Source organism: Canis lupus, chromosome 17, assembly GCF_003254725.2.
Source record: "Canis lupus dingo isolate Sandy chromosome 17, ASM325472v2, whole genome shotgun sequence".
Classification (NCBI taxonomy): Eukaryota; Metazoa; Chordata; class Mammalia; order Carnivora; family Canidae; genus Canis; species Canis lupus.
This window is the reverse complement of record NC_064259.1, coordinates 214,186-237,370: the sequence shown is the minus strand read 5'-3', so window position 1 is coordinate 237,370 and position 23,185 is coordinate 214,186. Positions and strand designations below refer to the sequence as shown.

The 23,185-nt window shown below is 48.8% G+C and overlaps 1 protein-coding gene across 4 annotated transcripts in view; it reads left to right on the top strand.

Moving 5' to 3' along the window:
* SH3YL1 (SH3 and SYLF domain containing 1) overlaps positions 1-23,185 on the top strand; it is a 37,135-nt gene that overhangs the window by 4,818 nt on the left and 9,132 nt on the right. For 3 of the 4 annotated variants that reach the window (XM_025454811.3, XM_049095502.1, XM_025454813.3), the window contains exons 2-8: positions 8,836-8,946; positions 12,417-12,530; positions 15,424-15,488; positions 18,590-18,702; positions 19,351-19,479; positions 21,182-21,350; positions 21,850-21,928. In XM_025454811.3, the coding sequence (XP_025310596.1) occupies positions 8,836-8,946; positions 12,417-12,530; positions 15,424-15,488; positions 18,590-18,702; positions 19,351-19,479; positions 21,182-21,350; positions 21,850-21,928 (780 nt within the window). The remainder of the gene's footprint in view (positions 1-8,835; positions 8,947-12,416; positions 12,531-15,423; positions 15,489-18,589; positions 18,703-19,350; positions 19,480-21,181; positions 21,351-21,849; positions 21,929-23,185) is intronic. The other variant, XM_025454812.3, reaches the window with a different exon arrangement.

Below are 23,185 nucleotides of genomic sequence, written 5' to 3'. Positions count from 1 at the left end.
TGAAGAGATATGATGGAGAGACATGACAGATAGGACAGATCGAGAGATATGATGGAGAGACATGACAGATGGAGAGATATGATGGATGGATAGGCATGATGGATGGAGAGATCTGACAGATGGAGAAATATGATGGATAAATAGATATGGCAGATGGAGAGACATGACAGATGAAGAGATATGGAGAGACATGACGAATAGACAGGACAGATGGAGAGATATGGATGGAGAGACATGATGGAGATATATGGATGGAGAGATATGGATGGAGAGACATGACATGGAGAGATATGATGGATGGATAGACATGATGGATAGACATGATGGATGGATAGGCATGATGGATGAAGAGATATGACAGATGGAGAGACAAGACAGATGGAGAGATATGGATGGAGAGACATGGTGGATGGATAGATATGACATGACGGATAGATAAGGCAGATACAGACAGATATAATTGACAGATATGTTAGAGATGCAGACATGTAGATGTATGGTTGACAGAGTAAGGATATAAGCTGTGGTGCAGACTAAGTATGGGAAACCTTTGAGGGATGTAAGCATTGGATACTGTTACCTTAGCTATTACGTAAATGGAACATCTCTTTGGAGAAATGACCATAGGGGTTCAAGACTAGGAACAGAGAAACCAGTCAGGAGGCTTTGAACAGACACCACAAGAGCTCGTCGTCTTGGGCCAGGCTGGTGGCGGGAAGGAGGTGAGGTGTGATCAGATCTTGAGTAAATGTTGAAGGCTTCTGTCCTGGCGTGGTGTGCTGATGGACGGCTGTGGCCCTGAGAGCAACGATAGAGAAGCTGCAGTTGGCCCAGGTTCTGGGCGTGAGCTCCCAGGTGGAGAAAGGCCACCTGGAGAGAGAGGAAGCTGGGGCGCAGGTGGGGCCCTGGTGGGCTCACGAGCGGGCCAGTATAATTTGAGATGCTGACTTGATTGAGAAAGTCACTGAGACTGAGAGCCTGCAATTTAGGGGAAAGTTCAAGAGTAGATAAAACTTGGAGAATTGTCAGAGCTAAGTTGTGCTTACAGTCGCGGGCCTGAGAGTTGCATGTAATGGGAAAGAGCGGGGCCTGGGGGACGGGAGGACCCTGGCAAGAGGCCGAGAGACAGCCTGGCCTCTCCTTTCCGGCAGCCTTGGTGGCCGCCCTGAAGCCACACCTGGGGCAGGTTTGCTCCTGAGCTCCCGGGTCACGGACTGGCTGGTGCGAGCCGCGGCGGACGGAGGGACAGTCTCTGAGGCGTGGGGCAAGGAGGCCCTGCTGTGGGCCCAGAGCCCACCACCGGGAGGTCCGCCCTGGCTCCGTGACCCCAAGGGCCACTCTGAAGCAGCATGTACAATTGGCCTCGAAAAATTAGTTGTATTTCAAGAGGTCAGAGGCTGGCAGTGGTTTCCTTAAAGGGCCAGGGAAAGAAACTTGAAGATATACGTAGGCCCTTACCCAGCAAGACCGAACAACCAACCACAATTTTCGCGGTTGCTGAGAACTGAAGTATGCTGACCGGGCCCGTGTTCTGGTGATGCTCGTCTCAGGATGAGGCCGTGTGAGTCTCTAGACGAGAACACATTTTGCTACTTGAGATTCTCAAAGTTACTGTTCCTTAGCCTCAAAATAAGTCCCACGTGTTCAGCTGTTAATGCCGGTCCGTGGTGTGGTTTTACTGATGACACCTCTGAAAATGCATTTTTTTACACAAAATATTATTATTCGTTCGATTTAATATGTTCAACCATTAAAAATGTAAAAACTGTTCTTACTTTCCAGGCGCTAGGTGAGCAGGGTCCCCCGTCAATTCGCCACCCCCAACCTCCCAGCGTGGGCTCTGGGACCAGCAGCAGGGCTCCTTAAGGTGTTGCTCCTTTCTGGGAGCGTGATGAAGAGCTTCCTCGGGGCGGGGTGGGAGGAAGGCTGCAAGAGGGACAGGCGGGGTCAGCCCGTGGCAGGGACGCTGGCCGCAGGCCCAGGACAGGGAACCTGAGCTCGCGGCTCCATCCGCAGCCCGGGAGGCCCGGCAGCCCTGCGCGGTCGGCCTGTGGGAGCCTGGCCCTCCCCGACTCGCCCTTGCCGGGGCTCTCGGCCCGGGTGCACCCGGGACAAACACCTGCCACGGGCCTCCCTCGCAGCCTCTGCAGCCACCCCCCAGGCCGGAGCCCCTAGATGGGCCACGGGCACCAGGAGGGGCATGAGACAGGACCCCAGTGCACCGAAGCCTTCTAAGGTGTCCACCTACTGGAGACAAGGGACGTTCCCGTAAACTCTTCAGCACCTCATAGAAAGGCAAAGCCAGTGCTTTGAGTTTGCAGAAGGGCTTGAAATGGTGAGTTACGAGCACCACATAATCCGGGAGATAAGAACGGGACCGTGTAGCCTGATCGCCCGCGACGTCTCTGTCCCTGTGTCCGCCTCTCCAAACTGATTAGATGGAAAACAAGCCAAATCTGCTCTTACGTCGGAAAATGAAAATTGCAAAGACTCCTCCACCGTCTCCCTTCTTCAAAGATGAGAAATAATTTTTAAAATGTAGTAATTTCAGCCGCAATATCAGTAATTGTTGCGGTAATATCAGCCGCAATAAAAAGCGTCCACCGTCAGGCACTCACCACATTAAGGGTCACGCCTCCCCGGGGTAGTAACCCAGCCGCGGGCGGCTCTCCCCTGAGGCCATCAGGGGTCTCATGTCCACCCCCCGAGCGGCTGTGACAGCGACAGGAAGGAGGCTGGAGAGGCCCGTACTTCTCAGGCGTCCTGGCATGGAGGTGACACGTTGCCCTCGCCCCGGGGACTGCGGCCACTATAACATGGAAGCGCCCATGGGGTGGCAGCTGGCTGTCCCGGCCCCAGCATGGAGCGGAGCCTCTGCACGGTTCATGGGTGCTGGGACAGGTGCGGTCACCACGTCCCGTCGGGCCCCAGTGGGAACTAGGAACCGGGTAGCTCACCTGGTAATGGTGCGTGTGTCTAACGAGGCAGCCGTCCCCGTGCCCGGTGCGCTGCCCCAGATCCTGTCCCGTAGCAGCCGGATGGGGGACGCCGCCTCTTCCTTGGGACGTGCTCACCGGTCGCAGCTTTGTGCCACCGTATCCCGCAAACAGCCCTTGCCGTGTGTGTCCCACCCCAGGCGCTGGGCACCCAGGACAGAGCGCACGTCCTCGGGGAGCCACGCTGCCTCCAGGGGAGACGATAGGGGCCCAAGTACCTTTATGGGAATTGGAATTGCTCTAGTGCGTATTTTTTCTAAGACCCTCTAAACGCAAACAGGGTAATCAAAGCAGTAGGAAAGGGCAGACTGAAGGTCGCTAGTAAATGGACATAATTTTCAATGGCTTTCTCGAGATTCCTTCCTATAAACATTTCACGTGCTTCCAAAAATCTTTCTGTGGTCATCTCTGTGCTTAAAACTAACGACTGGGCAGCCCGGGTGGCTCAGCGGTTGAGCACCTGCCTTTGGCCCAGGGTGTGATCCTGGAGTCCTGGGATCGAGTCCCGCGGAGGGCTCCCGGCATGGAGCCTGCTTCTCCCTCAGCCTGTGTCTCTGCCTCTCTCTGTATCTCTCGTGAATAAATAAATAAAATATTTTTTAAAAATTATTAAAAAAAACTAATGACTGCCACCAAAAGCAGCAGAGCCCCAAGAGCACGAGGCTTCCATCGGTGGGACAGCTTTGCCCTAAGCAAGCACATGGCTGCACGATGAGGAGTAACTTCAGGTCCTAAAAATCCAGGACCTGGCAGTGACTGCCCTGCGTGGCAGGTGCAAGGGGACAGACAACGTGAAGGGCACCGATCCGTGACAGAGCTCTCGCGGTGGGGCTCACAAGGTGCCCCAACATGCGAAATATCTAATTACCTAATATTCGGCGTATGCTGAACACTCTGCTATGGAATGTCTCGGACACACGAGGGACCAGTGAAGGGACGCGATTTGCACCTGCGGCCTCCTCTAGAGCCGAAGGGAGCACTAACCTGCAGGCAGCACCTGGGGGGCCTTCCCCAGGACCACCCCAGCCCCCAGCCAAATACCATTGGGTTTCTGTTATGTATATTTATATCTTCTAGATGAATTTTACACATAAATATTGTGTATATTTTGTTACAGGTAGATTTTATCATTTATGCATACGTGTTGTATAAATGTAGATGCTTGGGCAGCCCTGGGGGGCTCACCGGTTTAGAGCCGCCTTCAGCCTGCATCGTGATCCTGGGGTCCCGGGATCGAGTCCCACGTCGGGCTCCCTGCATGGAGCCTGCTTCTCCCTCTCCTGTGTCTCTGCCTCTCTCTCTCTCTCTCTCTCTCTGTGTCTCTTATGAATAAATAAATGAAATTAAAAATATATATATAAAAAAATAAATGTATGTGCTTGCTCTCGTCTGTGTCTGTGTGTGGTCCCCCGCGTGTCTTCATGCAGCTTGTTCTTCCTCTGTTATCCCTACTTTCCCACGGAGACATGCATGTGTCTAGTTGAACGCAGCTTTCAGGCTACACCAGACCAAAGTCATTCATCCTCTTCTTGGGGAAAATTTGTTTCCTTCTTTGGATGCGTTTCTGTGTCGTTGTCAGTTTGCTGTCAGGAACCCTGCGGCAGTGCCCGGGGCCCGCCACAGAGATCTGCCGACGTGGGGCAGGGCCACGCTTGCGCCGAGGCTCCGGGCCGCTCCCTGGCGTCTCTCCGAGCCCCTCGTGACTCTTACCCATCGTGGGAGGCGGCTGCGGTGCTCTCACCCCATGCCCCCTCGTCGCACCTGCCGAGGCCCCGTGTCCCCCACTCAGCCCCGAGGCCCCCGCACACCCGCGGGCCTTCGCCCGCTCCCACAAGAGGTGCATGTCCTGACCACGGCCCCCACGGTGCTGGCACTGACTTCTACCCCGACAGGACATGACACTGCCCTTCTGTCCCGACCCACACGCCCCACGTGTCACGTCCACACCAGCCACAGAGTTTTCTGTTCCGTGAATCAACTAACCGGACACTTTGCCCAGTTTTCTGTTGTGCTACTTGTATTTTTATTGATTTTTTCAAGGTCTCTGTGTATTCTGGACCCCAGATCTCTGACATTTATACGTATGACAGATACCGTCCAGCATTTCAGTTGAATTTTTATTTTTCAGATGTATGTTGATACAACTTTTTCTTAACTTTAACTGAGTATATCTGTAGTTTCCCCTTCTTATTGTGGATTATTTAGGGCATTCCTCCGTTGCCCAAATAGTCAAGATATTTTCTATTACTTTTGTTCTTTTTTTTAAGATTTTATTTATTTATTTATTTATTCATTCATTCATTCATTCATTCATTCATGAGAGACACGGAGAGAGAGGCAGAGACACAGGCAGAGGGAGAAGCAGGCTCCATGCAGGGAGCCCGAAGTGGGACTTGATCCCGGGACTCCAGGATCACGCCCTGAGCCAGAGGCAGATGCTCAACCACTGATCCATCCAGTCGTCCCCATTACTTTCATTCTAAAAGTACTAAATTTTGCATTCAGTATTAAGGCGATCAATTATTGAAATTGTGTATGATGTGATATTATATTCTTATTTTGTTTTCATTTGAACCACCATCTGTCCCAGAATAATGTATTCAAGTACCCCGTTATCTCTGTCATATATTTTTAAATATGTGAATACATATATGAATATTTTTTCTTTTGTTAGAAAGGTGACATTTTTTTATAAATTTATTTTTTATTGGTGTTCAATTTGCCAACATATAGAATAACACCCAGTGCTCATCCCATCAAGTGCCCCCCTCAGTGCCCGTCACCCAGTTACCCCCACCCCCCGCCCACCTCCCCTTCCACCTTAAGTGCTATAGATTATTCAGTAAGTTGTGCTGTATATGTAAAAAATATTAGGTTCCTACTTCATATCCTACACCAATGTGAGTTTGAGATGCACCAAATAGTTAATGTAAAATATAAGCTCTGGAAGAGGCTATAGCATAATGACCATATAGTTTTGTTTTGTTTTAATTAAGGCCTTTAGTCACAGTATTAGAAAGATGAAAACAGTAGAAAGGCTAGAGAAATGTTGCCATGTAAGTAAAAACATATGCTGAAAAACTATAAATAATTTTTTTTTTTAGAAAAGCTGCAGAGACATAGATTTACAACATGATTAAAATTATAGACAAAAAGAGTATGGCACCAGAAAAACAGTCAAAGAATGTGAACAGAAAATAAGCAAAACAGGAAATGTAAACAAACAAAAGAAAAATTCACTAGTATTCAGATAAATCCAAATAAAATGTGTTATGCTGTTTTCTAATGTACGGACTTCGCCGTTACCAGTGTCGCCTGTAACGTGGGAATTTTTATGGTAATACCCAGTGGTTCTAAACTTGGGGACTGTTTTGGGCGCCTGGGTGGCTCCGTCAGTGAAACCTGGGTAGTATCTGTAGGAGGCAAATTTGTTGTTTGTTTTTTTTTAAGATTTATTTATTATTTATTTATTAGTGAGAGACACAGAGAGAGAGAGAGAAGGAGGCAGAGACACAGGCAGAGGGAGAAGCAGGCTCCATGCAGGGAGCCGGACGCGGGACTCGATCCCGGGACCCCGGTGTCATGCCCTGGGCTGAAGGAGGCGCTAAACTGCTGAGCCACCCGGGCTGCCCTGTAGGAGGCAATTTGATGATGTAATGAAAAGCTAACAAACTTCTTTTTGTTTTTGATTCATTGATGCCAACCCTTGAGACTCTATCCTAAGATGATTGTCAGCCAACAGCGGTATCTGTAAAAGCAGAAAATGGAAATAATCTACATATTTGGCAATAGGAGTCAATTGAGGCATACACAAAAATGCAGACAGTAGTGTCGGTGGATATTGATAGTGGGGGTGGCTTTTTCCTCGATATTTTCGTATGTGTATGTTTTCTTTTTTCTTTACAATATGCTTCTGCCATATTTTCTGATCATTTAAAAATACAGATTTTTTTTTGTCATACTTGGGCCTTTTGCACTATGAATTTGAAAACTAATTCTCACTTAATTTCTGGTTCTTTTATGGTTTGATTTTTGGCATTTCAAATCATTGATGAATTTGGAGTTTGTCCATAAGTAACATGAAGCTGTGGATGATTTTTTTCCCCAAAAAGATCACTATTTATTGTGTAACATAGCTTTTCTACATTGACTTAAGGTGCTTTTTTATTATATATTAAATTACTTTTATATATTTGGGCCAATTTCTGAATTTTCTACTTTGTAAAATTGACTCTTCTACCTATACTTGCATCTACTACAAATTATGGAGGCTTTATCACACGTTGCAGCTTCTGGCAGAGAATCACCTCTCCGTTATTTTTCTGTTATATACTTTTCCCGCATATTTTCTCGCTTGTTTATTTTTCCATATGAACTTGTGAATCATTTTGTTTGGTCAGGATACTTGTAAAATTTACAAGAGATGAACTTGTCGTCGTTAAGACAAAAAGTCGAAAAACCATCATAGGAACGTTGAAAAGACAAATGACAAGCCGCAAATCAAAATTTGTAACTCATGTTCTAGAAAAACCTTAATTCCCTTACTTTATAAATGAGTAAGAAATAAGAAATACTGCCCTGGTGGGACAGCACGAGGGATTGGAGGGGATGGAAAGTTACTTGACGTCACTCAACAAGTGAAAGCCCAGGGAGAGGTTCAGACACTGAAAGCTCCCGCCACTTACTGTGACCCCCAGAAACCGGCAGATATGCCAGGGATGTGCTCCTGCAGGGGGGAGATGGGGGGGCGACCCCCGGAAAGGCCTGGACTCCGAGATGTGCTCCTGCAGGGGGGAGATCCAGGGTAGGGGAGTGGGGGGCGACCCCCGGGACCGCCCGGGCTCCAACCTGGAGGCACCTGCAAGCCCCGGGGCGGGGGGTCACCCGTGCCTGTCTCTGGCTGCAGGAGAGACCTGGGCCTGGGGAGCCCAGGACCCCGGATCTGCAAGGCAGGGTCTGCAGGGGGCGGCGAGGCACCGGGGACCAGCCCACCCCGCCAGGCGCCGGCTTCCACTGGAGAGGCCCGTGGGGAGCCCCTGGATGGGGCACCGGGGCGGAGCCTGAGCGGCCCCACTGCTCGGGCGGGTCAGGACCCCGTGAGGCGCCCCGCCCGGGCTGCTGCGGGCATCAGGGACCACCCGGGGTGGGGGGCATACCTGCCAGCCACCCCTCAACCTCAGAAACGGGTGGCCCACATCCCAAGAGGCCAAAGAGAACGCCATTGTCCGACGAGGACAAAGAAGTATCTTTTACAATATGCCCAAGTATTGAAAGAACAACATACTGAGGACAGAAATGGAAAAACCAGAACAAATGGAACTTTCAGAGCTGAAAGTGTCAGGTGGAAGTGAAAAATGCATTCGATGGCCTGAACGGCTCCCCTGGCCCTCAAGCCTCTTGTTCTGTGGCCCTTGCGCTTCCTCCTCCTGTGACAAAGGGCCGGCCCTTCAGGGCCCGAGGGTGCTGCGCCCGGTGGTGGCCCGACTCCCCCAGGACGTGCAGGGGGGACTCATCCGCAGCTCCGGAGTCCCTCCCACCGTCACTGACGAGGATAATCCATAGGATAGCTCCACATTTTGACGTGGATTTTATCCAGGATTTTATAATTTCTGGGATTTTGAGGGTTTAGGGTTTCCCAACCTCAGAGTGAATTCATCAGGAGAATAGAGATGAGACAATAATTTGAGCATTTCCAGTTCATTTCTTTTGCTAGAAGGATGCTATTTGTTAATGCTCAATTGTGCATGAGAAGAAATGAAATTATAATAGATTCCTAACTCCTACTTACTGGATTTTTTCATTAAAATCTCTCTCTCTCTTTTTTTTTTTAATCTTTCAGTGAACAATCCTATACCTTCCAATTTGAAATCAGAAGCAAAAAAGGCTGCTAAAATCCTGAGAGAATTCACGGAAATAACTTCCAGAAATGGACCTGATAAGATCATTCCTGGTAAGTAAACCATGTACCTCTCATTTCTCATTTTGTTGCCTGAGCTGCTTGGTGTGGTCTTTGGCCTCAGGCCGGGGACCCCTAAGAGCACCTTATCCTCCTGGCTGGTCTGCCAGAGGGTCTCCCGGGCCCCCACACCCCCGCCCCCTCGCCCTTCCCTGCCTCCTCTTCCTGGCGCACCTGGGCTCTCCCTAAATTCACCTGTCCTCACCCTCAGTTTCTCAGGCCTTCACAACCTTATCTTGCAGAATCACTGGCTAATCTCATACATACATTTTGATTTGGGGGTTTCTCTCTTGAGATAAGATATTTGCCTTTTATCCTGCTTGAAGAAGACGCGGCTCAGTAACTCCTTGGGCCTTGAGAATGCAGAGCCTGACCTCCCGCCAGGGCTGCTGAGTCAGACGCAGACGCAGGGCCGCCCCAACCACTCTCGTTGATCTAATGGAGGCGGAGCACAGAAGACCTAGGCCGGGGTGGGAGGGGGGTTGGGAACCACTGTCTGTCCTTGGCCACGACCAGTGGCTCCTACTGGTGGTTAAGGTGAACTCATCTTGGCCAAGAGGCCAAGAAGACTCGTGTGCAAACTGGCTTGGGCACTGCACAGACTGCCTCTGCCTTCCCTTTTGACCAGTTGCCACGCAGGACGCCGATCCTGCAGGGACGAAAACTAATTTAACTTAAAAAAAAAAAAAAAACTAGATTAATTTCTTAAGCTAGATTTTTAAGTTATTTAGCAGAACGTTAAATGTTTAAAAAGATTAATGTAGGGACGCCTCAGTGGCTCAGTGGTTGGGCGTCTGCCTTCCGCCCAGGGCGTGACCCCAGGGTCCTGGGATCGAGTCCTGTGTCGGGCTCCCCGCAGGGAGCCTGCTTCTCCCTCTGCCCGTGTCTCTGTGTCTTTCTCTGTGTCTCTCATGAATACATAAAATCTTTAAAAAAAAGATTAATTTATTGTTGTTATAATAATAACAATATTCGGGATCCCTGGATGGCGCAGCGGTTTGGCGCCTGCCTTTGGCCCAGGGCGCGATCCTGGAGACCCGGGATCGAATCCCACGTCGGGCTCCCGGTGCATGGAGCCTGCTTCTCCCTCTGCCTGTGTCTCTGCCTCTCTCTCTCTCTGTGACTATCACAAATAAATAAATAAATACCTTAAAAAAAAATTAATAATAACAATATTAACGATTGTTATTTTGGCGCAGTCACTGCTCCCATGGAGGACACAGTGCTTCCTGGAGCCTCGCTCCTCAAGGTGTGGACTCGACCAACTAGGGGCTTGTTAGAAATGCAGGATCTCAAGGCTCTTCTGAAGCGTAAGGAGTCAGAATCTGCATTTTTCACGAGATCTCAGTGATCTGTATGCACATACCAGTTCGATAAAATGCTGCTTTACGACTTGAAGAAAATTTAGCCAGGAAAAACGAATTTTCAGTAACAGTATTCTGAAGCAGGAGATAGAAGACACGTCTTGATATATGTGAGCATCTGCATACGCAGCCTCCTAGCCCAATTCATGAATAAATTGTATTTCCTGACACAGAAACATCTGGGTTTGGATTATCCCTCCTGGATTCTGTGCAGTGGAATTCCATCAGTGATCTGTAACCAGCGCATCAATACTGTAAATAAAAAGCCAATTGGCAAATTATTCAGGCATTAGTGGTATTTTAGTGTCTTCCAAATCTGGGTGGAAAATCCATAAATACAAACATGACATTTAAAATACGTTCATCAAAAAAATAAATAAAATAAATAAATAAAATAAATAAATTAAATAAATAAAATAAAATAAATAAAACAAAATAAAATAATAAAAATAATAAAATAAAGTAAAATAAAATAAAAAATAAATACAATAAAATAAAAAAATAAATAAATAAATAAATAAATAAAAATACATTCCTCTGCTTTTGTTCCTCGTAAACGGAGGCAGTCCTGACCGTACACACACTGAGAGCGGAGGAAGATGCTCTGCCAAAATGTGGTTGTAAAAACACACCCATGTGATACACAGCATAGCCTCAACCTCATCACAACATTCATACGACCTTCCACGCAGAGCAAAGGCACGCTCAGCAGGCTGCAGTCGGAGCCCAGCCCTGTCCTCCCCACGTGCCTTTGCGCCTTCACGCCCTTGATGCGTTCTCTCTCAGAGTCTCCTGCTAAAGTTTTGAAGCGGTTTGAAACTAAATTTACAAATTTAGTGTTTTTCTAGGGACTCGTACAAAACCATTTCTGCGTATTTGAGTAGAGGGTTTGGTTTGACTTTCTTGATGGAATATTTGACTAAAGATGAGAAATCGAAACACCTGGAAAGTGATGTCAGAGGCAAGAGTAACTTCTGATGCTTAGGCTTCCTCTGTTATTATTATTTTTTAAGATTTTATTTATTTACTCATGAGAGACAAGGAGAGAGAGGCAGAGACACAGGCAGAGGGAGAAGCAGGCTCCATGCAGGGAGCCCGACGCGGGACTCGATCCCGGGACCCCGGGGTCACCACCTGGGCCAAAGGCAGACACTCAGCCCCTGGGCCACCCAGGCGACCCTTCCCTTGTTGCTTGAAGATGCCCTGTTGTGTAAATAAATCCACAGCAAAGGGAGGTGCCCTGTTTGAGGGGCACATATATTAATCCATCTTACGTAATGGACTTCCCTGAAATGTGAATATGGTATAAATTAAATGGTATTCTTAGCCCGCTTAGTAGTTATGTGTCACTTGAATACTTGATCAGGTCATTTTATAAAGTTAAACGTCTTTTAAAGTGGCAAAATCACTTGGGTTTTCTGTGTTTACGTCTAATTTTCGTATTCATGAAACGTGAACTAAGTATATGGCTTTAAGATCCAAGTTCTGCTGCTGGCAGCACACCCGTCTTGTGAGGTTTCTCCTTAGTACTCAGTTCCTTGTGGATCTTAATTCCTTTAAAAACACTAACTTGGGCTTTTTTTTCTTTTTGTATTTGTTAAGACTTTATTTAAATTCAATTAATTGACATATAATGTATTATTGGTTTCAGGGGTAGAGTCTTATATGACACCCAGTGCTCGTCACATCACGTGCCCTCCTTGGTGCCCGTCGCCCAGGGACCCCGTCCCCCACCCCACCTCCTCCAGCCGCCCTGTGTGTTCCCTGTAATCAAGTAGCTTGTTTTTTTATGCGTTGTATTCTCAATTATTTGAAGTTTCCAAATTACTTGTCCTGCTAGCAGATGCCCGTAGGGAAAGGTCACCCTCATGCCTCCTTCAGACATCAGGTGCAGGACCTGGGAGCAGCACTGCGCTGGGTGCCCCGGTGGAGGCAGCACCCCGACGGGAGGTGGTGGCCAAGGCCTGGGTGCCCTGAGCTGCGCCCGTCCCCCGCCATGGGCGCCCCCCGCCCCGTGGGCCCGGCCGCGCAGCGCTGTGTCCTGAGTCCTCCACGCCGCCCTCTGTCCCACCTGCTCACCTGCCGCTTCCTACCTTGCAGCCCACGTGATCGCTAGAGCCAAAGGTCTTGCGCTTCTGTCCGTGGTCCGGGCCGGCTTCCTTGTGACGGCCAGAGGGGGCAGCGGCGTGGTGCTGGCGCGCAGGCCCCACGGAGGTGAGTCCCCGGTCCGGCCCCGGCCTGGGCACCCGCGCCCCTGAACCCCCGACCCAGCCTCCACTCGCCCGGCTGCTCTGGGCCACCCTCGGCACAGATACCTGGTGGGCCGGCGAGCACCTCGTGGCGGGAAGGAATCCCCTCAACCCCGAGGGGTAACTTGCCCTGTGGGAGGTGATCTGGCCATCTCAGCCATCTCTGATCACTCTACTGTTCCCGGGGGAAACCACAAAAACCAGAATTTTTCTTTAAAGCCTGTACCCAGGGTGAGGGTGACAGCCCATCGGGATCAGACACGTTGGTGTTACTTTCTGGGGTGAAGTCTAATCCTTGATTTTCAGAGATGAAATCAAAATGTACTTCCCCCGATTCCAGGTTTAGCCGACATTTAGCATAATAATTTAAAACCATGCAGGTGTGTCAAAGCCAACTAAAGAGCTGTTTATGCCGATTTAACATTCTCTGTACGCTCACATAATTGAACGTATTTCTCTCTTAATACATATTTTTTAGTGTAGATCATTTCATGTTGGTCTGGAAGAGAGCACAAGACAATGACAGTAGATCCCCTGGGGGTCAGTGGGCATGGGCCCTGGTCCCCGGGGTTAGGCTCCCTTTGTCACCTGATGTGACCCCACAGTACAGTAGATCCCCTGGGGGTCTGTGGGGCATGGGCCCTGGTCCCCAAGGTCAGGCTCTGTCCCCTGATGTGACCCTAAAGTGCAGTAGATACCCCTGGGTGTCTGTGGGGCGTGGGCCCTGGTCCCCGGAGTCAGGCTCCCTGTGTCCCCTGATGTGACCCCACAGACCTAGGCCTCTGCAGAGCCGCTGCACTGCCCGTGGGCCCAGGGCCATGAGAAGGTCACCGTGCGGGTTGACCAGGCGGCTCTCTGCTCAGGTGGGGCCTGACCGCCCTGGGTCTCAGAGCCTCAGGTGGACCTGCTCCGGGGCCCAGTAGCCTCATTTCTCTCCCCCTCCCGAGCGCCAGCTGCTCCGTCTGCACAGGATAAGATAAAAGCCGCCCAAAGGAAGCAGCAAATTCCCCAGATCCCGGCCAGATGGGCTGTCCTCAGACAGGTCGGTTCCTAACATAGGAAATGAGAAGAACTTTGGGATTATATGACACTCATTTCTGTAATCGAAACCCCACTAAGCCGGGATAGATTAGTTCTGAATATATTCAAGCCATATCCTGTTACCTAGAACACAAAATTAGGTTTAGGAAGGTAATAAGCATTTTCAGAAAAGTACTTTATTTATACTGTCCCACCCTCCGCCCATCAAATTAATTTATTTCCTAATTCAAATGGAATTATTGTACTTAGTTTTCAAATGTAAGGAAATTTATCATCTTAAAATCTTAATAATCTTGAATTTATAACCCAGTTCTTGTGCTTCTACAAGGCACAAAAAGGCCAGTTTTTGCCCCCAGAGTTTTACAATAGAAACAGTTTATTATTGTGTTGCCCTTAGAAGTGATAATATTAAAATTTTTTAAAGTCATTTGCTCTCTTATATCTCCTAAAAAATTCTAACCAAAAACTAGAATTGCAGCTCAATTATTTTGTGAAACATCCAAGCATCGATAGTTGTGATTATCAAGTGCCATGTGTGTTAACAGGTACAGGCTGGCTAGTTTGGTCGTGTGCACGTTTATAGAGAAAGATGAGGGGGCATGGATTTGTGAGTCCATGAGACTCAATATCTAATATCTTTCAAATATTTTTCTTTTAGATTTTTTTTAAATTTATTTATTCATGAGAGACACACACACACAGAGAGGCAGAGACCAAGGCAGAGGGAGAAGTAGGCTCCATGCAGGGAGCCCGACGTGGGACTCGATCCCAGGTCTCCAGGATCACGCCCTGGGCTGAAGGCGACGCTAAACCACTGGGCCACCGGGGCTGCTCCCTTTCAAATATTTTTAACTTAAACATTATATATGCTCATTAAAGAATATTTAAAAACAGAGGGGGAAATACAAAAGTCTTAGTATTTCTAAAAGAACACTATTCTTTCACATTGTAGCATTTTTCCTTCCCATATTTGGGTACCAAAGGGGTTTTAATGTTTTTTTTTTTTTTTCATTTAAATTCAATGAGCCTACATATAGTACATCCTTAGTTTCAGATGTAGGGTTCAATAAGTCATCAGTTGTGTATCACACCCAGTGCTCACCCACCACACGCCCATCACCCAGTGCCCCCAGTCCCACCCACCCCCGGCGCCCCCAGGGTGTTTCCCAGAGCTAAGAGTCTCTTGGGTTCGCCTTCCCCTCTGATGACTTCCAATCAGTTTTCCCTCCCTTCCCCTTATAATCCCTTTGACCATGTCTTATATTCCATGTATGAGTGAAACCATATGATTGTCCTTCTCCAACTGACTTCCCTCAGCATCATAGCCTCCAGGTCCCTCCATGTCGAAGCACATGGTGGGTATTTGTCGTTTCTAATGGTTGAGGAATATCCCACTGTGTCCATAGACCAGAGCTTCTCTATCCATCATCTATCGATGGACACCGAGGCTCCTTCCACAGTTGGGCTATTGTGGACATTGCTGCTGTGAACATCAGGGTGCAGGTGTCCCGGCGTTTCCCTGCATCTGTATCTTTGGGGTAAATCCCCAGCAGTGCAATTGCTGGGTCGTAGGGCAGGTCTATTTTTAACTCTTTGAGGAACCTCCATGCAGTTTTCCAGAGTGGCTGCACCTGTTCACATTCCCACCAACAGTGCAAGAGGGTTCCCTTTTGTCCGCATCCTCTCCAGCATTTGTGGTTTCCTGCCTTGTAATTGTCCCCATTCTCACTGGGGTGAGGTGGGATCTCATGGTGGTTTTGGTGTGTATTTAAGGGGTTTTAATATTAGAGTGACGCTTGTTTCTTTGTTTTTATTAGAATGGTCTGCGCCCTCCGCCATTGGGATAGCTGGGTTTGGTGGAGGATTTGAGATAGGAATTGAGGTAAGTGTGTAAACATACAATTGCCATTTTCTCCAAAAGCAGCTGAAACTTACTGCAGAGAACCTGAGAGACTACTTGCTGTTCTTATTTCACCACCAACAAAATATCGTTTTTGCATGTATTTCGTTTTCTAGATGGATCCCCACCTACAATTTTCATTTTTTTTTTTAAGATTTTACTTATTTATTCATGAGAGACACAGAGAGAGAGGCAGAGACCCAGGCAGAGGGAGAAGCAGGCTCCCTGCGGGGACCCCGAAGCAGGACTTGATCCCAGGACCCTGGGGTCACAATCTGAGCCAAAGGCAGACGTTCAACCGCTGACCCCCTGGGCGGCCCTCCGCCTAAAACTGTCTAAGTTTGCCAGTGTCCTCTCCTTGACGGTGGACGTTGCTCATCCCCCTTTGCTCCGTCTCCACCTCTAGCACGTCTGAGGAGCAGGCGTCTCAACAGATGGACCCTGCGGCCCCGCAGCTCCGGATTGCCAGCCGCTCCCCAGCTGGAGCTCAGAGCCAGGCCTACCTGACTAGCCCAGCGTGTCCTCGGGTGGCAACACCTAGTCATGTTACAGCCCAGAGAATTATTGAATTCGTTATCTTTGAACTCTTATCTTCAAATAATTCAAATTCTTTAAGCAAAGACTGACTTTGCATTGTTTGGTTTTGTAACTTTGCTCCTAACGACCTTGGCCCCTCTGCTCCGGGGTCAACGTTACTCCCCCAGCTTTTCCCACAGGCTAGTTGGGTTTCCCTCATTCCTTCGTGTAACATTGAAGTTTAAATGCACAACCGGCATCTTATTTGTAGTTACATCTTATTGCAAACTTTTTTTTTTTTTAAGATGTTATTTATTTATTTGACACAGAGATAGAGAGACCCAGAGAGAAGAGGCAGGCGGAGCAGAGGCAGGAGCAGGGAGAAGTGGGGAGCCCGACATGAGGACGGGACGGGGGCAGGGGTCCACCCCAGGACCCCGGGGTCAGGGCCCGAGCCAAAGGCAGGCGCTCCACCGACAGAGCCGCCCAGGCGCCCCTTATTGCAAACATCTTAAGAAGCCGCATCGAATTTTGAGATGTCTTCTACCGTTTATTTACTCTATTGCTCCAGTTTTCTTTCAGAGAATCTGTTTTGCTTTTCCCCTAAGCTGTGGGAGCAAATGTAGAGCCACTGGCCTGCCCTGCTCCTCAGATTCTCTGTGGGCTTTGACCTGGTTCTCTGTAGTGATATCACCAAAGAACAGGATTATCTTACTCTTATTTCAGAGAGAATTGAATTGAGAGGAGACAGAAAATTAAAGCATTACTTTTTTCTTTAATTGACTCTTACTTAACATTTTGTCTTCCTTAACTGTCCTAAGATGTACCAAGGAGAAGGGGACACTCGGCGAGGCATCCCCACGGTCATGGCTGGAGATCTGCACCTTCTGCCTATGTCTCTACCAAGCATTATGCAGAGCGATCTTATACACATTACCTAAAACTGTATATAAAGCCAGCTCACACAATCATTGGCAAAATTACTTGTCATAAAATGCTAAGTAATTCTGTATCATTTGACACCACAGAAATTGTCCATATATAAAATGGAGGGATGCCCGGGGGGCTCAGCAGTTGAGCGTCTGCCTTCGGCCCAGGCTGTGACCCCGGGGTCCCGGGATCGAGTCCTATGTCGGGCTCCCTGCAGGGAGCCTGCTTCTCCCTCTGCCTGTGTCTCTGCCTCTCTCTCTGCATCTCTCATGAATAAATAAATAAAATCTTTAAAAAAATGCCAAAATAAAATCATTTACGAATGATTTCTATTAATGTCTTAAACCAGCTTACGTGAAGGTCTGTGCCCGTGTCCACACGCATGCAGAGTACACGACTTGCGAGCGGGGTCCCCTCCCGCCCCCCGCGAGGCACAGAAGCAAGCTGCAATTGCAAGCTGCTTGGCTGTGTGTCCAAGCTCACAGAACCTGCAGGAGGCAGACGTGGGATTCACACCCAGAGAGTTCGATTTTTAGCCCAGATTCTTAGCATCGATCTGCACACCTTTCCTCTTCTGGGTCTGCGGGTCTCCATCCTCAACAGGGCCGAAAGGGGCCGGGCCTGCAGCTGTCGCGTGGGGAAGGGCGGCAGGTGGGGAAGCCGGCAGAGGAACCCGGGTCACCAGCTCTCAGTCGCAGCTGCCCCAAAACTTGGGCCCGTCCCTCCGTCCCCGAGGGCCGTCCGTGCTTCTGGGCTCTTGAACACACCCGTCCATGCGGGTGCGTCTTGAGCATCCTCACCGCGTCCCCACTTTGCTTTCACGTAGAGAATTAACTCAGTAGAAGGCATTAACTGATGGTTAGCTAGCTTCCTTCCAATATTTTGCACTTCAGCCCGAAAGAAAAAGGACAGCATGCACTTTAGTCATGGTAGGAGCTCGGCCCTACCGGGGATCACTGTGGAGATGCCACTGAAGACCCCGGGTCCTGCGCCCTGGCTCGCGGCAGGCAGGTCTCAGGCTGGGCTCTCTCTCTCACCGAGTGTGGATGAAGGGAGTACTTTTACTCTTTCTGACCTACGTACACTGGACCTGCTCTAGCTGTCCCTGGGACGGTCCCCCAAAGCTTGCCAGGCCCCCGTCACTACCATGTCAAGAAGACTGGGGGTTTGCACGGAGCCCCACAGGGTTTGCACGGGGCCCCACAGGGTTTGGGGTATGCATGGAGCCCCACAGGGTATGCACAGAGCCCCACGGGGTTTACACGGACCCCCACGGGGTATGCATGGAGCCCCACGGGGTATGCACGGAGCCCCACAGGGTATGCAGGGGGCCCCACAGGGTATTCACGGGGCCCCACGGGGTATGCACAGGGCCCCACGGGGTTTGCACGGAGCCCCACGGGGTATGCATGGTCCTTGGTGAGTGCTCGGCCGGGTCTGCTGTGCTGCCCTGTGGAAATCACCGTTACTTGCATCCTCAGCTCAAAATACAAATGATTCTTCCTTCATCTTCTCTCACTGTCTACACTGAAACTCTTGCTACGTCGTATCGTATATATTTGAGTTTTAATCAGCATGTACTTTAAAGGATATTTACATGTAATTAATTGTAAATAAATGGTTCTCTTCATTTTCAGGTATCAGATTTGGTAATAATTCTGAATTACGACAGAGCAGTTGAAGCTTTCGCAAAAGGCGGTAACCTGACGCTTGGAGGGAACTTTACTGTGGCAGTTGGGCCCCTGGGAAGGTGAGCACCGTGCAGTACTTTCCGAACAGCTGTTGGATAGTAATGGTTTAAAAAGTGTACACAGCTTTGCATGGGGAGGAAGCTTGAGTTGCAATGAAACCGATTAAGGATTTATATAAGCTGAGGGCCTGAGGTTGTTTAGAAATCAGAAAGCCGGTGTGATAAAGTGAGAAAATCTGAAACTAGAACACACAAAAAGAAACTAAACATTTCAGAAATGCAGGTCATCGTATCTACTGGAATCGAACATAAAATTGACCTTTACGCTCTGAAGGAGCCAAGTCAAATTTAATTAACTGATAAAGAAAGGGCAGCATTGACTGAGAAAGAAAAAAGATCTTCTTCAAACTAAATTGTGAAAAACCGAAATAGAATAGAAGGGTTTCACTGGAGCGATGGTTGCCGTACGTAGCGTGCCTTTTACCTCTCTGTTAAGGAACGACTATTTTCGGGTCGTTTGAGCCACGTAGACGTGCGGAAAACCCAGAGCATATAGTCATATAAAAAGGTTTCTAAATTCCATGACAATACTCAGTGTGTAGTACAGAGCAAGCCCCCTCTTCGAATGAGAAGCTTGGGGCTGCGCAGATACCGCCTTTGGTGTCCATCCCCTGGTGGTCCTGTGATGCAAGACCGTGTGTTTTGCAGGAATTTAGAAGGAAATGTGGCCCTAAGGAGTCCTGCTGCCGTCTTCACATACTGCAAGTCCAGGGGACTGTTTGCTGGCATATCTTTAGAAGGCAGCTGCTTGATTGAAAGGAAAGAAACTAATCGAAAGTAAGTGCAAGCCAAATAGTATTAATTGATTTCAGGAACGTATGATGAGGAAAATAATACTTCATAGACCCATATAGTTGTTCCCAGTTTGCAGAGTAAACTTATATATTCTTTTTATTTATTTTTTGGAAGATTTTATTTATTTATTCATAGAGAGAGAGAGAGAGGCAGAGACACAGGCAGAGGGAGAAGCAGGCTCCCTGCGGGGAGCGCGAAGCAGGACTCAATCCCGGGACCTCAGGGTCATGCCCTGGGCTGAAGGTGGCGCTAAACCACTGAGCCACCCAGGCTGCCCCTATATTCTTTTTAAACACAGCATTTGACTCTAACTATATATTTCTTAAAGATTCAATTAAAGTAATATGTACTTAGAGAAAATCCAGAAAACACAAAAAATTACAAGAAAAAAACCGTTCATTTAAGATGAACACGATTCACATTTTGCTTTATTGCCTTATGGTGTTTTCCTAAACGTAATTCCCCTTGTTTTGCCACGTGTGATTGTAATTGTACTGGATCCCATTGTAAACCCTTTTTTTCCACTTGGCATTATAGGAATCTTCAGTGTAGGGGCCTCTGGGGGGCTCAGGGGTTGAGCGTCTGCCTCTGGCTCGGGGCGTGACCCCGGGGTCCCGGGATCGAACCTGCATCGGGCTGGAGCCTGCTTCTCCCTCGGCCCGTGTCTCTGCCTCTTTCTGTGTGTCTCTCGTGAATAAATAAAATATTTAGAAAAAAAATAGTAAAAAAATAAAAAGAAAAAGAATCTTCAGTGTAAGTTAATGGCTATAATATTCCATTAGTTGGCCGTGTCATGTGAAGTGTACTTTTCAAACATCTGTAAAACCCTTGCAGATCAGACTGTTCCTATTGTGAGAGGCGGCCTGTCACTGCACTCAGCCTTTGTCTTTCGTCCCTAAAACAAAACGGAGGCAGATCTCCATTCTCCCTCAGGCATGCTGTGATGGGGAAGGGGGGAGGAGAACTTCTAGGTCAGCCACAGAAGGAGAGCGCGGGAGGCCTGGGCGGGGTGCGAGCAGGTTTGCGGCTCTGGGCTCCTAAAGCCAGGAGAGAGGCTTTTACTTCTGCTTTTATTAGTATGAGAAACTTAAATGAAGAATTCTTTTAAAAACTTCTGATTCTGGGCCTTTGGGAGACTTTCTCACGGCCGTTCCCCTGAATCCTGGATAAACTGAAACAAATATACTTCCTAACGCACTGCAGGGCTTCGAGGTATGTAAGGCCAATCTTTATATGTAATTCAGTATTACGGTAATTCAGTAATACATATAATATGTAATTATATGTATTTGTAAAATAAACATTTCAAAGAAACTACAAAGCCATATTTGTTATTAGATATTACAAAGCACCATTTTTAAAAAATAAAAACCTGTACAAATATATGTACTTCTCGGTATATTTGCATATATGTGCTTATGTATGTGTGTGTGTGCGTTTGCTTTTTATATTATCGGAGGAAGGATCTGCATATCAAACTATTTTTTGGTGATTGACTCTAGAGATGTGCCCGGGAGTGAATTTAGGGTTTAACCCAGGTTAGGGCTTGTAGTTAATGTTTGAAAAAATAGTAAATATGAGGTACCAGATGCGTGTAAATGCCTACATACAGGTGTGTGTCCTACTTTTAACTCTAGAAAAGATTCATGTCTATGAATGCTCCGAATCTGATATTTCTTACTAGATTTTATTGTCAAGATATCCGGGCTTACGACATTTTATTCGGAGAAGTACCGCGGCCCGCTCAAGCCGAAGATCTTTATGAAATTCTCGATTCCTTTACCGAGAAGTATGAAAACGAGGGACAACGAATCAACGCAAGGAGAGCGGCCAGGGAGCAGAGGAAGGCGGCTGTAAGTACGGCTCTCCACGTTCCCTCGGGCACAGGCCGCTGCTTTCTGTGCCATATCCTGCCTCGGAATCGGGCTCCTGACAACCGGCCAGGGCCCCTCACGGTTCCATTTACCTGCAGGTCTTGTGAACGCGTCCTGTAACCGGGACGCGTCATGTGTACCGACCTCGGGGAGGAACACGGCCTGTTGCCCACGGCTCAGGTCCCTAAGGGGCCTGGGAGCACCGGGCGCCGTGCGCCGGGCCCGTGACCACCTTCGGAGTTGGGGGACCCCTGGTACAACACGGAACCCTGCACACTGAGCTGGGCGGTGGCCGCCCCTGCAGGTGCCTCGGTTCGCACCCAGTGCAGCGCGCGCAGGGCAGGTGCTTGTCGGGGTGTTTTGTTAGCAGGTGCATAGGACCAAATGCTTCAGGTACGCCCGTCGGAAGAACAAAGCCTTATGTGCTCCGCGGCAAAGAAGTATGTTAAAATTATGTGCATTTTTGTGTCCCTTTCAGGCTAAAGAGTTACCCCCGAAACCACTGTCGAGACCACAGCCGTCACCTGCGCAAGTCCCGCCGAACTCTGGCTCCCAAGGTAAATGCTTTTGTTGCAATTCAAATACAATTATAATTAAGCAATTATTAAATATTGCTATTAAGAAATCAAGCTACGTTGTTAAGCTTTAGTGTCAAATAGAAGCACTGACGGGTGTGGGAGAGAAAAATAAACGCTCAGCCCCTTCCAAATCCTCACTGCTGTAGTTTGGAAAAGCTTCTGTTCTCATTCAGGAGACGCTTTCTCCAATTAGAGATATTTTATCTTTAAAGTCTTTTGGTTTCTTCTATTTGTCATTTCTCCCAAAGGCTGTTATCCTGTGGATTTGAAACGGGGAACAAAATAAGCCTCTCTCTTGTGTACCACAGACTTATATTCTGGATGTTACTATTTACTATATATTCTTGGGCGCTCAGGATTTCATAAGGTGGTTTTATTTATTTTTTAAAAGATTGTATTTATTCATGAGAGACAGAGAGACGCAGAGACACAGGCCAAGGGAGACGCGGGCTCCCTCCCTGGGGGACTCGATCCTGAGACCCCGGGGTCACGCCAAACGCAGGGAGGGAGAGAGAGCACGAGCAGGTGGGGAGGGACTGACCTCTGCCCTGCACGTGTCACATGCCCGTGGGCCGTGGCTGCCACGCACGGGTCCTCCCTCGTCCCACTGGGTGGACTGAGCCGCGTTACTCGTGCTCCCCGATACCCACTTACCTGTGACAAGGTCTCACCTACAAGCGGGCCTCACACACGGACGACAGCACGTCATAGAGTGAACGGCCCCGACGGCCCCGCAGCACATGCAGAGTGAACCTGGTCACTCTGTCTCCTGAGATCTCTTCCTGTGCTTCCTCACCTTCTTGTCATGATGTGACAGGAGACACCTGCTTGGGGAGCTGGAGGGAGGTGAGGGCCGCGGCGGGCGCGCGGGGCATCAGGCTGACAGGGGTGACAGGACCGGCAGCTTGGGCCACGGTGGCCACAGGAATGGGCCGAGAGCGAGCTGCGGGGAGTGGCTGTGGCCTGTGCCCCGCCACCTGCTGTCTGCTGCCACCTGCTCTCACCTGCCACCTGCTGTCACCCACCACCTGCTGCCACCCACCACCTGCTGTCTGCTGCCACCTGCTCTTACCTGCCACCTGCTCTCACCCGCCACCTGCTGCCACCCACCACCTGCTGTCACCTACCACCTGCTGCCACCCGCCACCTGCTGTCTGCTGCCACCTGCTCTCACCCGCCACCTATTGTCACCCGCAACCAGCTCTTACCTGCCACCTGCCATCTGCTGCCACCTGC